The 16,817-nt window shown below is 40.7% G+C and overlaps 1 protein-coding gene across 30 annotated transcripts in view; it reads right to left on the bottom strand.

The window, feature by feature from the left end:
- PCDH15 (protocadherin related 15) overlaps positions 1–16,817 on the bottom strand; it is a 539,977-nt gene that overhangs the window by 203,737 nt on the left and 319,423 nt on the right. For all 30 annotated transcript variants that reach the window (XM_080598442.1, XM_080598431.1, XM_080598457.1 and 27 more), the window contains one exon: positions 12,548–12,660. In XM_080598442.1, the coding sequence (XP_080454568.1) occupies positions 12,548–12,660 (113 nt within the window). The remainder of the gene's footprint in view (positions 1–12,547; positions 12,661–16,817) is intronic.

Genomic DNA, 16,817 nt, shown 5'->3' with positions numbered 1-16,817 from the left:
GAACAACCTCCAGACAGACACTAATGCACTGGCAAGATTTTAGGGTGCTCCTGCTGTACCACCTCTGCTCCCTGTGCTCACTGCCACTGGAGGAACGCCAAGTAGCGGGGGGGTTGGCAGGCGGGGGGCACCCAGACGTGCTGCGGGCACCCAGCTTCAGAGGAACGCAGCAGGGAAAGGCGACTCTGCCAGCTGTCTGCATTCTGCAGGGCTGGAAGTGCCCATCTTCTCCATCCCACGCCACCCAGGGTCAGTGCCATCTCCCAGTACAGCTTTGCCCCAGAGGAGCATCTGACAGAAAACACTGTCACCTTTGCTTAAACTCAGGGTTCCTACTTCTCTGTGGATTCACAGGGATATGACTTTTGCACTGTATCTCTGTATAACCCTCCAAGCATACGCAATCCAGAAAACCTGTCATAAAAGGCATGAATACTAAACAGCCTGCAGTTTATCTAAGATGCTTCCATGTTGCTGCTCCTCCACAGGACCGGGGAACTGATCTGCCCAGTGAATTTTAAAAGCCTAAATATAAATAAGTAAATAGATCTCCTAATAAGCCAGGTGGTTATGGCTCACGTATCCAGCAGAGCAGCCAGACGTACGCTGCCCAGCCGTATTTGATCTGCCATACGGAAGTTATCATTTCTCTTCCAGCTTTGATTCTGTTTTACCTCTCTGGCCCATCTTCCGTGCCCACAGCCACTCCAGCCAGCAGCCCAGGCTTACGCAGCCTCTCCACCTCAACTGTTATTTCTGAGCAGTGCTATTTCACAGCCTTGACCCCCTAGGAAGATGTCTGACAACTCTTCCAACCCAGCTAAAACTTACTTCAGCTTCATCCCTTGCATCCCCTACCAAGACAGAAGTAGCACAGAGGAAATACTGCCCTACCTGCTCAGCCCCAGGCCCTGCCCACCACGCTTTTCAAGGTCTTGCTCAGCAGCCAGCAAAGGTTAACGGGGGGGTGTGCCAAATCCACATCATCTTCATTTAAAACATTCAGCTCAGGATTCTTTAAATTCAAATTGTATCACGCTTTGCCAACTATGACTACCACAACGCTGCGGCCAACAGATACCTGGCATCTGATCAGTGCTGCTTGTAGGACAGTGGTGTCCGCAGTGCAACAGTTAGCTGATGAACTTGTTCTCAAAAAACCTGGTTGCTACACAGATAGCAGCAGAACTTTGCTTTCACATCCATAGTTGACAGTAAGATACGATTACACTCGTTACCTGCCAGTCTTATATAATGAAATTGTTTGGCTTCCTTTTCTGTTCCTTACAACTTCGGTAGTCATAGAGGACCCTTAGCTCCTCTCAGATGGTGAAGGGGAACAGCCATGAGACAGCTCCACAGGAACCTCCTCAGCGTACCAAGCTGCACACAGGTGAAATGCACAGCCCTGAACCCAGCAGTGCAGCTCTCAGCCCCTGCTCAACCGCTGCCCAGCGCAGAGACCCAAACTCCAGGATGCCTGTTTTCTTTCTTCATTTAAGGCCTTTTGGCAGGTTTCTGACCATGCACAGAAGAGCTCCTCCGGGCGAAGCAACCTTTATCCCACAGCCAGGCCTGACCAGAGTCCAGGGAAGGTGCATTACTTCCCCTTTACTGTATTTCTTCAGTAGATGCTTTTTTATGTTAAAAACCTCAGGGCACATAGCTGCAAGCAGCAGTAGCTAGAGCATTCTGGGTGGTATCAGTACCTGCGATGGGCACGTTTTATGCCCAGTCCCCACATGCAGGCTTCTTGCTCTCCACTCTTTGATCCCAATAAGGGGAAGAGCAGCTGGAGCTGAGGCAAAGTGCTGCATGGGGACAGGCATGCACTTAGCATCTTGGCAGCAGCTGGGACATACGGAACATTTCTCTCCCTGGGGTGAGGGGCTACATGTACGAGCAACATGGGAGAATGGAAGCCAGACCTGCAAACTGAAGGCAAAGAAACTCTCAGAGACTTGAGAAAAGCAAAGGCGGGTGGATGTTTCCTCCAGAGAGAACAGATCTGCAGGTCTCGATGAGGACACAGTGTTGATGAATGCTGCTGCAGGTGGCAACGTTCGGGCTAAGCGTGATCCACCCCTGCAGGTAAACTGCAGGAGGGGCTGAGTAAAAGGACTGACACAGGAAGCAGATTTTTTTATTAGCTATTTAACAGCAGCATTTTATATAGTCTATACATATAGCAGCAACTAACCCAAGAAGAAACTGTGAAGGCCTGTCAAGTATTTGAACAGTGTCCATAACGAGATGGGTTATTTCAGTATTCATTCACCGTTTCTCTGCAAAATCTCCTCTGGTCAACAGAAAAGGTTTGCCCATCACCTAACATTTGGACAGAACAGACATAGCTCCTGAAGGGATGAGATTTCTTTGCGGGTGGAGAGGAAAGGTGAATGGGTTCTTCAGGATATCTGGTTAGAATAAAATTTTGGAGGGGTTACCTTGAAGTATCTCTCCTCTACACATTATATAGCAAGAAGAGTTATAAAGGCTTCCATTTAAATACCTATTTGAGAAATTACAGGAACAGTGCTGGGAGCAGACTGGGATCTCGTCTTCGTTGCTCTAAATCCTGCTTCACAAGGATCATTCCTTCCTCAGTGCAAAACTCAACCTTCGTGAAATTCAGAATCAGAATTCTGTCTTCTTCCACTCATATACAACCCTTATCAGGCCTGAACACCTCTCTACAATTTCCCTTTGAAAATACCCACTGTATCACACACAATCTTTAGACCTGGAAAAGAAAAAAACAGTGGCAGCAGGTAACATGAGCACATTCAAAGCAGCAGCACAGGATATTCCCATATTCCTTTGTTGTTCTGTTGTTCTTGATTTGTCATCCGGCACATGCAACCGCAGAAGAGCATGTTTTTCCACAATTAAAAAAAATCACAATTGCCTTTCTGACTCCATTCAAATGGACATGCTCTGTTTGCCACCACGATGATAAGACTGAAAATAGTGTCTAAAATAAGAATATAACACATCGTGGACCTCCTGACCCAAAAAAGGTAGGTTACCACCATCCAACAAGTAACTGGGACAATAACATCTGAAAAATAGAAAAGCGCAAAACTACAAGAAGAAATGATAATAGGGAAACAATCTACTTAACATTAACGTCAGCCCTAAGAATTTTTCTGAAAGCCCACAACAATCTATCCTCTAAAATGAACTTTTTCATATGCTGTATGACCAAAAGCTTCGCTGAAATCAGAGCCACCGGTCTTTTCTTTTTTTTTTTTCCATAAAGCTTTTCTAACTGCAGTCAGGTCCCAAAGTAATTTGTTCCTTACTAGCACAATTCTCTTAATTCCCTGATCAATTTAATATTTTTTATTCAACAAAACCAATTTTAGACATTGTTTCCTTTGTACGTCTGTAGCATAAACCTGTTATATCTACACCAACCAGGTTAGCTTCTAGATATTGTTTCTTCAGAACTGTGATCAAATCATGCTTGCTTTGTTTTTTTCTTGCAGGACACAGCATTGGAAATGCATGAATAATTTAAAATGATGTGCTTCAACTTATTTTTGTTACCACTTATGAAATACACACCAGCAGACGAAAAATTTATTTGATGGATAAATATAACTTAAAATTTTTATCCTATATCTAGAGTGATTTTTTAAAAATATGCAAAAATCATGGCTTACTTGGAAATAATTGCATACAATAACACTATGTCTGTTATTTTTTTCTGATTCAATGATAATGGTATCTATACACCGACATCCAACTTTCGAGGTTAAGACCGAGAATAAACTTACAAAATATCTGCAACATCATGCGTACAATTGTACACTAAAAAAATTGCCACTGCATCCTATTTAAGTGTCCATGTATAGCAAACAAAAAAAATAGAACTATACTTGAAGAAGAATCACAATATATCTGAAAATCGACCTTTGGCTTTTCTGAAAGTAAACAAGCAACGTTCTTTTGTTATTGGAAGGCAATACTGGTTTTAGAATTGACGCATCCATTTAGGCACCCTGAAAATGAACTAAACCATGCTTTACCACTAGACACCACCAACCTGAACAAGAGAGAGAACCCCATCGAGCTACCAGAGACCGCAGTAGAGACCAAGGAAAGCACCACTGCCGGTTTGGCTGCCATCTCTGTGCGTCCTGTAAGCTGGGTCAATTTTTTTGGTCCACGTACCTTCTCACAACAAGAACCACAAACATCAAATTCACTTGCTGTAATCCCTTCCAAATCTTGTGCTCATCTCCTTTCCAAAGACCAACAAAATCCTCTGAGCTTTCCCTGCCGCTGGTTATACCCTAGCATTTCACTAGATACAGCAAAAGAAGGAAAAGCCTCTGGCAAACACATGTGATAGCTTGCTGAAAGAGGTGTAGTACTGGAGAAAAGCAGGCAGGCCACTTTGCAATTTGTATTTAACACAAGAACAAGGAAAGAGCCCAGGAACTTCAGACACTGAAACTTAAACTTAACTTCAAGCTGTGAAGAAGATGGAAATGTTATATGGCATTTAAACCAGTGTAACTGAAAAAGGAGCAGTCAGTACAGATTCAGAGAAGGAAGGTCAGGTCTGGAAAACTTTTTTTTCTTTTAAGTGTATGACTGAATTGGGAAATAAAGGTGAAACTAGGAACATCATTTATATCTATATAGGGTAAGCATTAGGATTGTACATCACATGCTGGGTTAATGTACAAGGTCAGAAAGTACAACATAAGGAAAGAACTACTGAAATGGATTAAAATTGGCTTGAGGACAAGCAGCACCAAGTATCTTCAGAACATAGAATAAATTTGACTTTACTGTCAGTGAAGCTTGTCATGTGGCAGTGAAATGATATTGGCACATAATGTGTCTAGACAGCATGCTTAAAAAAACCCAAAACATACATTTTTATTTCATGTGTCAAGGGTAAGAGACTTCAGTATCAGACTACAATGAACAGACTAAGTGCAATGAACAGTAATACTTACAGCTGACCATCTTTCCACAAAATAAAACCTTCTCCTTCCCTATAATAAAAGAAAATGCCAACTACAAAGTCATTATGCCAAATTGTAAGTGACGGATGGAATAAAAAAAAAAGAAAAAAAGCCTGTTTACTGCAGAGAGGAAATGCAGCTATTTCTGTAAATGAGAACCATTACAGAACTTACCATTTATGGATTTTAACATTTCTGTTGCTCTGTGCATAATGACACATAATTTAAGGGTCAATCTTAATTCACAGTTGCTGGTCTTGTCTAATGTGTATCTGTGATTTAATGCTCTAAATGCAAGGAAAAACATTTACCATGCTGAGATGCTGCCAAACAGGAACAAACACTTATTTTCAATGTGCATGTGCCAATGTTGGGAGAAGACTGCCTTCTCCATGATATGAAGAAGAATTTTATTGATCTATTGGAAAGGTTTTGAAGAAGAATTTTCCTGCAACTTTTTTTTTTTCACCTATCCTTAATCACAATTGCTAACCCTGCACTCAGGTTTTCTTTTCTACAAGAACCCTCATCGCTTTATTGCTCACAAGACTGATAAAAAAGGACACCTTAAACAAAACAGAAATTTCCAGATTTTTTTGGACTAGGTACACTTGTGTAACAGCGATAAGCAACAAGAAGTAATTGAATACTGAGTTCACAAAAGGGATGAACATTTGAAAAGCCAATTTAAAAAGCAGTTATTGTACTTAATACCTACAGGAGATGCACAGCAGTTCAGCCAAACTAATGATTTTGTAGATTTCATCGTTGTCAGGAAGTGGATTGAGCAACTATTTAATGAAAAACCATTTCTTCCATTTTTCTAATCTGTCGCCATGAGTACAAAAACACTCTCATTTGTTCAGTTCATGATCTATTTTGAGGCAGAGCAATCACCCTGTTTCCCATTATAGCTGATGCCTCTCTAACACTGTGTCAGAACCACAGAGGAGACTATCTTCTGTTGCATTTCAAAAGAGAAAGACAAAAACAAAGCAGTTCCAGAACAAGGGCAATATATTTTTGGAAAACCACACTTGTTACGTGGGCTATATTTTATTTTCCACTTTGCACTCAGATAAATTTGAGAGAAAAAAGCGAAAGTCATTATTTAGGAAGACATGGGTTTTCCCCCATATAGGTTACTTTCTATAGATTAGTTCAGCATCAGCCCTCACACGTAGTTCAAACTGAGAAGTCTTCATATTTATATGTATACGCATATAGCTATAATTTATTCATCACACTGATTAAACCAAATAAAGAAGCCTTTAGTCCTCCTGATGAAATTCCTATTTGCTGCCATTGTAAAATTTAGAAAAACAAAGATGAATAAGCATGCATCCTTTTAAGTGCAGGAAAATACATTCTTTACGATGCACTGGAAAAGGGGGACAGTGAGATCCACCCTGAACAAAGATAACAACTAAAGGTCAACAAATACATGGAGTCAAGAGATCAAAATAGGATGAGAAGAGTTGGAGGCTGACATTATTACGAAAACTACCAAACACTGCATATATGAAGTTTTTGAAGAGGTGAAAAAAAGTCAGAATTGTGGACTTCAGTCACAAAACCCATACACTTGGCACAATTTCTTTAACAGCAGTCCAGGACTTTCCTGTGTAGTGAGGCTCGAGGGATGCATGCTGTCTCACTGACTGCTACCATGGCGTTTTCTGAAACTCCTAAATAAAAGAGCATTAGAAGAACAGGCAAACTGGATCAGACCAATAATCCCCGCGGTGCAACATCACACTTGCAAGCAGCAGCCCTTCAAGACAGAGGCCTAGAACAGAACATAAGCAGCTCAGATTTTCTAAACGGGAAGTTCTCTCACTTTCTCCATGGATTTTTCCTCCAAGAAGCTGCCCCGCCTCACCTCCCCTTAAGCCCATGTCTGCCTCCAGCCCCACATCGCTGCCTGTCAAAGCCCTCCACAGACAGACCGCCGGAGATGCACGACCTCCTTCTGCCTGCTTTCAACTTGCAAGCTGCTCGTTTCCTTTGATAACTCCTAGCTTTTGCACTGCACAAGGAGGGAACTATTGATTCCTCTTCGCTCTCAGGACTGTGATGCTGTATTTCATACATTTGTCTTCCTCCCTGTCCTGGTTCGGAACTGCTTCAGTTCTGCTCTGTCCTGTCCATGACAGAGACCAGTTATACACACAGCCTGGATCCATACCGTACCACAGTGATCCTCCTCTGTTCTCTTCTCCATTTTTCGTATTAATTTCTAACATTCAACTTGCTCTTGGTGGACAGCCACAGATCACTGAGCCAACCTTCACACTCAGTTATCATTTACAACGCCAACAGCTCATTCCCAAGTGAGGCCAGAACCCCTCATTTTGTGTATAAGGCCAGAATGGATCTTTTCTGACTTGTTTCACGCTGGTTTTAGCTATGCAGAACTTTATGTGCCTTTTGAGCACACATTTGTCCACTGTTTTGTCCTAAGACCATTGCTGAACCTATGCCTGACCCTTCTCATGTAAAATGCAACACGCCCACAACAGCCTTGACAGCAATGAGAACAGAAATGGGCAGGGAAGCTCCCTAGAAGAGGCTGATATTTGCAGCCAATCTCCACCCGTGGTCATTAAGGTGGAATTCGGTTTGACTTCCAGCGGGGCTCAGCCTCTCCACACCCCCCCTGAGCAAGTACATCTTACTTATCCAAACCTCCTGTGCCTAGCCACAGCCGATAGAAATGCCACCACCCATTTGGGAGAAAAAAAAAAAAAAAAGAAAGCCTTCTAAAAACTGGAAACCAAACTCCATGTGAAGATTTAAGCCCGAAGAGTAAACAGAATGGGTACCACTTCTGGAAAGTTCTACACCACTTCTGGCAGAATAGGACCCCGAACCAATTTTCTTGCAGTGCTGGAATTCCTAACAGTCTGTTCAGCTCTGCCACACCGCGTTGACCTTCTGTTACCAACAAACAACAAGGAAACGCAAACCCACTACAGAATTGTTTCTATGGTATTATCTGCCACGAGGTTAATGCCGGTCTGACTGAAACACCAGCTGGGGAAAACAGATCTTGAGATAGGTACGTAAAATCTGGAAAACGTTCTGCAGGGATATTCTTCAAAACATTCTGCCCAGCTGCTGCACTGTGTCGAAGCTGCTGCATGGTGGCTGTTACCAACAGTGCTGGGAAGGCACCAGAAACCACGCAACTGTGATACAAAACAGTTCTTTTTGTAAGGCCTACTCCCTAAGATCTGTAAAACTCCCAGAACCAAGGAAAAGTCTTACCAAAAAGTCAAGCTACAAATGCGACTTGAGACTGGGAAGCTTATTCCCCACTCCTCCAATTTTATTTTATTTTTAAAATCTAATTGCAGTTTTTACTGAGATGTCTAATTTACACGAATGCTTCCCAGCGACACAAATGCAATCAAGTATGAGACAATGGCTTGAGAGCTGTACAGATGACATGAAAACCTACTCTCAAACTACGTTATAAATTTAATACCTGCAGAACCCAGGTGTCCACATGAGATTAACAAAACATCCCTCTGTCTTCCCATCTCGTGTGATAATACCCACAGTATTTTAGCCATCCGTACAAGCATCTCCAGTGCCATTAAAAATAGAAAATCAATTCTTCCAAGACAAATAAAATTTATATAAATAAAAAAATATACTTCATCAGCCTTTAATTTACTTTTTTGTTGCAGGGGAAACACTCATCTGACATACAGAACTGCCAGGACTCAAAAACACAACTCAAAACTATTTACATAAAAATGCACACATTTTTTGTGTATGGAAAGACATTTACAGTTATTTAAGGTATATTTTTTTTCTGGAACTGTAAAAAATTATTTTCTCATGCTTCAAAAACATAGCCTGTAAAATAAATAAATAAAAGCTAGGACTTTTTGTTTATCCTTGGAATACCTACATGTGTGTTTTAAAAGGCAGCAATGCTTTACAAAACTAAAAGCTAGTGGCAGCCATTCTCTAGTAAGAAATCAAACAACAACAACAGCAAAACACAAACTTCCCTACCTAATTTACTCTGCATTACTATTTTTAGTACTACCTTCTAAGGTTTTAATAAAGTTGCTAAAAATTCAGTAACAGTAATAGATAACTTTGCTTATTTATTTCAAGGATGATGACTTCCTGCTCTACAAGAAGTCATGACATTTTTAATGAATTATTTCATACAGCAAGAACTCTTTATGCTGGTCTGACAGCCCTTGTGGTCTCATTCCTTATCCTCCTCCTACTCTGAAAGCCACACAAGTCCCTAGGAATGAACTGACCCCTCACCATGAGTCATTTTATCAAAATATGCCTGTTACAGGTGTGCTAAATTCCTCTGTAGTGCAGCATTTCTGTTCATTAATATTTTGTGCACTGTATAAGCACATCTAGTCTTCTGCAGTCCACCCACTTTGCAAATTGATTTTAATAGATCTGTAAGGTTAGATTCGTCTGATCGATAAATAATTGGTGGTCAAGTACAAAAAGAACAAAGTGCACCAATTTGATTATTTTCCTGCTTGTTTCGTGATGCCCACACTTCAAAAACCAAACAAACAAAACCAAAACAAACCCTCATTCATATTTTTCTGGCTATTGACAAGAAATATGTAGGCTCACGTGTACAGCTCAGTGGTCACGTTTTTTCCAGAAAGATGATCAAACTTCTCTCCAAGCAGCTACCTCCCCTTCTAAAGGCAAATAGGTGTCAAATGTGAAGTTAACTCTACTTTAGAATAAACCATCAACGTATCTTCTTGTTACAAATTATTGACCTCCAGGAGAATGACAGCAGCTATAGTAACAATGCTAAGGAAATGTAGTTTTGATTGGTTTATTATTTTATTGAGAATCCCAGCAGATGTTTAAGCAAGGCTGCATTCACAGGCTTATGCATTTTGCGGTAAGGGAGTCTCATATATGCTACAATTTTAGTTGCAGTATTAACAACACTGGAAAGCCCTTTAAGTTAAAGGCTCTAAGTTTACATGCTTCTTGTGACAGCATTGCAGTTTCCATATGGAAATTCAAATGGCATACACAAAAAGTACAAATTATTTTGTAAAGTCCTCATTGCTTAGCAATGAATAGAAGCGATGGGAATTTCCCAGAAGGGTCAACATTTTTTTCTACCTTATTCTAAAATGCCTTCTGGAGAAAGCAGGGAGGCTGAAAAAGAACTTTCCTTATTAAAAAGTTTAGCTTTTTCACTTGTCTTCCTATTTGCAGATTAAGCAATCATCAGCAATGCAGTTTTGATGCCACAGATGAGCATACCAATTTCCTGTCCATCTTGCTTCATGCATTCTAATAATCATTTATTGACTTAAATGTCTCTTTCTTTTCACTTTTTTATTTATTATTTTGGAAGAACAAAAATGCTCTGTCAACATCAGAGGGAGTATTATAAAAATTATGTTTAGCGAGCCCTGCAAAAATAGCATCTTTTCAGTTTAAAGAGAAGTATCACATGTGGAACCTCCCCTTCAGCCCCTGCATCCCCTGGCAGGTAAAAGAGAATCAGGTTCAACAACACTGAAAGAAATGTAAACTTCAGAGTATGCAACACAAGAATGTGATGACTGGATTTGGTACAAATCTGAGACATTATACCGGTTCAAAAGGTCCCTGAACAACATAGCACTAAAGCTTTCATTATTTTAGCAGGTGGCACATTATCACTCTTACAGACTGGTAATTTTCCTTATTATCCCCTTGACTGCACATATAACACAGCAATATGACCCTAATAATGACTATAAAAATTTCCATTAACAATGGAGCTTGCTATTTATGCACACAGAATGTGATACCAGACCAGTGTATGTGATTTTTTGACTGATGCATTGTGCTACCGTGTAAGTCTGCAGCATTTTCACACCACCACCACCACACAACAAACTGTTACAGGGTATAAAACCCATAACTTAGCATATTTAGTTTTATAAACCTTACGTTTCCTCATCTGTCCCAGTGACAACAGAACTGCACAACAGGAAGAAAGCACAAAAGCACATTATTATACAAGAATCAAATTGCAAATTATTTCACTCTAAGCATATATGAAGCTTTGTACTTGGATGCACGAGTAAAACAGACATTTAAAAAGGTGCAGAGTTACTCAAAATGCCTGTAAGTTGTGCTGTTGTTTCTCTTCCGTCATTCTGTAATCACGTATGTCCCTCAGAAAAGACAGAAAGGATCTGTCCCTCAATAGATTTATTATTACCATCTTCCCAGAGAAACTGCTGCCCTGAGATGCACAGAAGGTGCCCGCAAATCTCAGTCCCTAACTCTTCTGTGCTTAATAAATGCTCAGAGACAATGCAAAAAAATCCTGCAAGTTGCAAAGGCAGCAGCCAGACACTGCTTTTGCATGGCCACACAAGGGCAGACACAGCAAGGGACCCAGGTCGCTCTGTCACACCATGTTTGTGTATGCTCCTTCATCCCTCCTTATTTCAACAGCAGAAACATGCACCATTGCTCCCCCCAGTTCTCAAATGATTGAAATATTGATTATTGTTTCCTCTCTGAAGGGAAAAAAAAGAACAAATCATACTCTGATTCTTCCTGAAGAATGATGACAAACATTTGGCCTGACGGCGCACAGTCATTAGAAATCATCTTTACTGAACTGATTTTGACAGTTCCTTCAGCAAACCTCATATCTTTGTAAAATTTTGCACTAAGTAAAATAATTAATTTTCTGCATTTAACATGTTTAGCAATTAAACATTCATATCACCACCTCTGATTCTTTTCCTCTTAAATGTCACATCAGCAAAGAAAGCACTGAACACCGAAATTATTCTTTGCTTGCAAAACTGGGGCTCAGTAACCAGATGAAGATTCATTTTGAGACCTTCTATTGAGACACGCTCTTCACAACTAACTGATACGTGCTTTGATCACCTGGATCAGCAAAGAACTGCAGGTGGTTACCAAGTCAGACTGCAAAAATAAGGACAGTGGTGCATACAAAAGACGACGCCAACTTTCCTCATCAATGGCAGGATCTGAAAAGACTTACCCTACTGCAGTGATTTATGCTTTTTTTCAGCAATAGAAGCTGAATGAGATCAGTGCTGGGTGTTTTTCAAAAGCTTCTTTGTTTTAAATTATCCCTAAACCAACAAAAACACATAATTGCTACAAGGTTGTGAGATGATTTCTGTTATCCTTACTCCCATATTCAGTATCAGAAAATTATCTGTATCTATGAGATTCTCCAGCATGGAATGTGAACTGGAGAAAACATGAAATACAGAATTAATGCATTCATAAGACAACTGAGTTAATAAAAAGAGGGATACCACATGTAGGGTTGTTTTTTATTAACTCAGGTGTCTTGAGAATGCATCTAACACGACTCTTTCCCTTTTCAAAAGTACTTCACATCCTTCTCCCCTATGATGGTGCTAACTGATGCCTGATGGTTTAAAAACATAATCCAGGAAAGACAAGCAGGATTCTCACACATTTTGTCTAGTGCTTTTTGTTACTAAACAGTTTTCAAAAGCATATGGAAATAAGAATTCAGTCAAAATTACCTTAATAACCAAGTCAAACTTCTGGTGCAAATCTCTGTTTATTGGTTTCAGGAGCGTGAGTTCAGCTGTTGTGAGATTCATATGGAAATACTGTGGATAATCCTCGGGAGTACCTGCAAAAAAGACACTGAGGTTTGAACAAATCTGAAAGATTTAGTTTAATAATGCATTTTATTCATAAGTCACTAAAAGAACAAAACCCAATCCTGTTACTATAAGGATAAAACATTGCATAATGTGTACATGTAGCCTAATTGTACAACAAACAGTATGCCTTTAATAACATCATTTCCTTACTCCCTCTAATCATGAAGGTTCCTCTCAACTGGGAATACCTAAATAGTTGATAATAACAGCAGGAGCTCCCACACACCTGCAGTTGGTGGAAATTCAGCTTCTCGGGTTCCAGGAGATTAGTACACATGTAATCAGCTAAGAGGATATACAGAGAAATGTTGTTTCACTGCAAATCATCTTCCACTTCCACCCACCACATTTCTGAAACCCAACTTGCTAAACATACAACTGAGATTTCTCTCTTCAGCTTTGAAGTAAAGCTTCCCTTGAGGTATCACATCATGACACTAATCACAAACCAAACAACGCTACGTACCATGTCCTGCATGCAAACATACACACAAAGGAAATACGTGAGGTGTTGCAATATAAAGATTTTACAACTATGCTTGAGATATCCATGTTATCGCTTGAGGACAGTGCCCAGATAGTTGCAATCTAAAATAGGTGCTTTAATACTTTGGCTCTTGTAGCTCTCTCGTACCTATGGACAAACTCCTGTTATTACTTCAGTACCTGTCACCTTACGAATCTAAGAAAAGAAGTTTCTAATCAGAGGAGACACCAGATGAGACCTTATCCACGTCTAAGAGCTTCCACTCATCATCAGCAAGTAGTGCCTTGGTTCAGAGCTCCCAGGATACTCTCTGACCCGGTTAAAGCAGAGGCCATCAGGGCCGGAGTGCAGCTGCGAGCCCACAGAGACCCCGCTGCGCCTGGCCTGTGCCGTGCAGGTATGTCCTCAGGGCTCCATGCTCAGGCCACCAGGCTCTGGCACAGGACCAAGCAGATAGAAGGAGGTAAGAATTAAGCTACAGTGATTTTGAGCCCTGTGGCTCTCAAAGAAAGCAGGCAAAAAGGTAGCAATGGGTGAGCGTTAATTGCCAGGGCTGGATGAAGCCATAACAGTATAGGATACCGTTCAGCAGCAGTCTCTTACCTACCTGACACCACAGCCTATACCACATTTTTTTCTAAAAAAGTAAGGTATGTTCAGTCCTTGTTTGTGTATCAGAAAGCTGTACCCACCTACTGTACTCTCGTGTCTCGTCCCAGTTTATTCTGGTTTCATTGCCTGACTTTCCCTCAGCTGGGGAGCTGAGAGCACAAACCTGAACAGAGCAGGGCTCAGAAAGCCGAAGCTGTTAGCAACAGCATGAACTCTGGCATCTCACAGCTTAGCAGTATTACTAAAAGCATCCGAAGAAACAAAAATACGGATTAAGTGTCTAAGATCTTGAGTCATTTTAGGTCTAGGCATAGTGTGGTGTAGCAGCTGAGAGGCAGAAAGCACTTTGCTGATAGTATGAATGCCTCACTAAGTCCCCAGAGCTCCCGGGTTCCTGTATCTTAAAGCAGCCATGAGAGCAGGACAAATACTGCCAGGCCAAATCCTCAGCACAGAATAACAGGCTATAAGATTCAACACAAAAAAGACCACTTTTCTGATAAATGATGCTATTACTGTTCACCTTTGAAGTAGAATGATTAGAAACCGCTTTTTGAAAGTCAGTAGCTACCCCAGGAGACAGATTACTGCCGAAACCCATGTGCAGTAATTTAATTTGTCCCTCATCATATGACAACTGTTTGCTAAATTGTGTCTCTGTATATATAGGTATCACGGAATCATATATACACATACACACATTAATACACACATACCCCACATACCTTCTGTGAATTTTTCTCTATACATCTATGCCATACACCTCTATGAAATAATTTTTCCTCAACACCACCAACATAAATGCAGAGTTTCTAACTCTAAGACCTTTTTCTCCCTCCTTTAAATTTTGACTCCTAATTAACAAATGTAATTTTTTAAGAGCACCAGGCATCCAGCAGCAGTTCTGAGCACATGGCAGATAACAGATTGCTGTACTCTTAGGAGACTGCACTCACATGGGTTGATGCTGAGAGTTAGGAAAAATCAAGAAATTAGGGATGAAACTCAAAAAGCACCAAGAAAGAATAAAAGAAAGAAGAAAACAGAGTTCCCTGAAGGAGAACAAATACATAAGTGAGGATGTAGATGGCTATAAGAGGCACAAGATGATCTACAGCAGGGAAGATGAAGCTAACATTGTATAAAGACACCAGAAAAGAATCCAGGAAAAAAAAAAAAGAAAAAAAAAAGAAAAGGAGGAAAAGACAGCAAGGAGGACGATCAGGAAAGAACAGATTAGAGTATAACACAGCTGGGATGCCTAAATCCTAACCAATGATGCCTGCTTAGGTGCTGCCTACCACAGGAAGTCTCCAAACGCTGGGATGCCTTACATACTGAAAGCAAAGTTTTCCAGGAACTGCTTCTGCACAAAAACAGTTGCACCCTGACAGAGCAGAGCAACCCTCAGTCTATGTTGCTGCCTGATCTGCTTTAAGAAAGGAGGAATTGCCTACTACAGCTCTAACTAGGATGATTGTGCAGGACAGGACAATGTCGACAATGTGAAGAGTGCTCTTAGGTTTGCTTTTCTTGACACTGAGGAAGGCTTTCACCGTGGGGCCTGCCATGCATCAGGGAGCTAGTAGGGTTAGAGAGAAATCCCTGAACATGTTGCTGCGTTTTTTGTCTCTGTTTAAATATCAAACAAGTAGAACAGTTAGATTTCTGAAGCTGGTAGAAGAAATCACAGACACAGTTCCATGGTCAAATCCAGAAGCTAATGATTTAAAGGAAAAAATGACTTTTCCAAAGGACCAGACCGGAGAAAAGAAAGCCTTAAAAATACCAACAAAGCCAACTCAGGGTAGACTTTCAAACAGGACTGAGTAGTAAATGCAGAACAAGTGCAGCACAGGGTTGTGATGTAGTTAGCACGAAGGAACAAAATGGGGTGAGGCTGCAGATGAGAGTAACTGAGAAGATGGGCTGGTCCTATGCTGTTTCTGATGCACATGCTACATGCAGAGGGATGCCAGGCACTCTGTGTGGGTCTACTGCAATGACTTATGCATATTAAAGTTCCTTAAAGTCAATGCGTGCAAAAATTTGTGCACTAAAAAATTCCAAACATCAGGTTTCCAAGATATCAAGCATAAGAGATGAACTATTACAGTTCAATTTTCTCCTCTGAAGTACTTTCTTCATGTACATTAGCCAATACTTGAAACAGAAGACAATAACCCCAGTAGCACTCTGCTGAAACTAGTGCTCTAATCTTGGAATGAACCTTTAGGAATATTTAAGACTTGAACTTCTATAATTTTATCAGTACGAGTCCATAACTACTTGAACAAGCACTTTCAGACATCTTGATACATCCTTTGAGAGGATTGCACTCAGAGGTCAGAACAAGAGAGCAAGCAGAAAATGATGGGCTTGGGCTATTTCTTCATTTCTGAAGTGCCTTACCCTCAAGTTACTTTTGTCTTCGGCAGTGCTATGCTCGCGTGAATGTGTAGCAACTTTCACAGGCATTTTCCTCATCAAGCAAGTTTCTTAACTCCTTCTCAATGGATTACAGGGGAACCTGTTGTTCTCAGAACTGGAGAGGTTCACTTTTACCCTCCTCACAGGAAAGACATTTGGTGAAAGCAGCACTGAAGCATTTACCTGACACTTGAAAGGCCAGTTACCTTGAAAGCATGATAGGCAGAGATCTTTATGAGCACTTAAGGACGAGGTTAGTAGGCCACAGCAGGTGGAAGTGAGTTATCACTGCAGTGATGCTGGGCTTTGTTAACAGAAAGACTTCTTGACAATATATCCTAAAGGTATCAAGAAAGATGTGCAGAATTCGTATACAACATCCACAGCGCCCAAAGCATATGCTAGGACTTGACTTGTACAGGTGTGCAGCAGAAGGAAGAAAGCAGTGTAAAAGAACCACCGCATTAGAACTCAGTAAAATCAAATAAAATTCAAAATCAATCTCATTTCGGTAAGTAGCTTATTCTCTCATTCTGTATGCACAGTTCAGACCTCCCAGTGTTTAAAAAAAGACATATCTGAGCATATAAAGAA

Source organism: Anser brachyrhynchus (genome assembly GCF_964034855.1).
Source record: "Anser brachyrhynchus genome assembly, chromosome: 6".
In the NCBI taxonomy this organism is placed as follows: domain Eukaryota; kingdom Metazoa; phylum Chordata; class Aves; order Anseriformes; family Anatidae; genus Anser; species Anser brachyrhynchus.
This window is presented reverse-complemented; position numbering and strand designations above follow the sequence as displayed.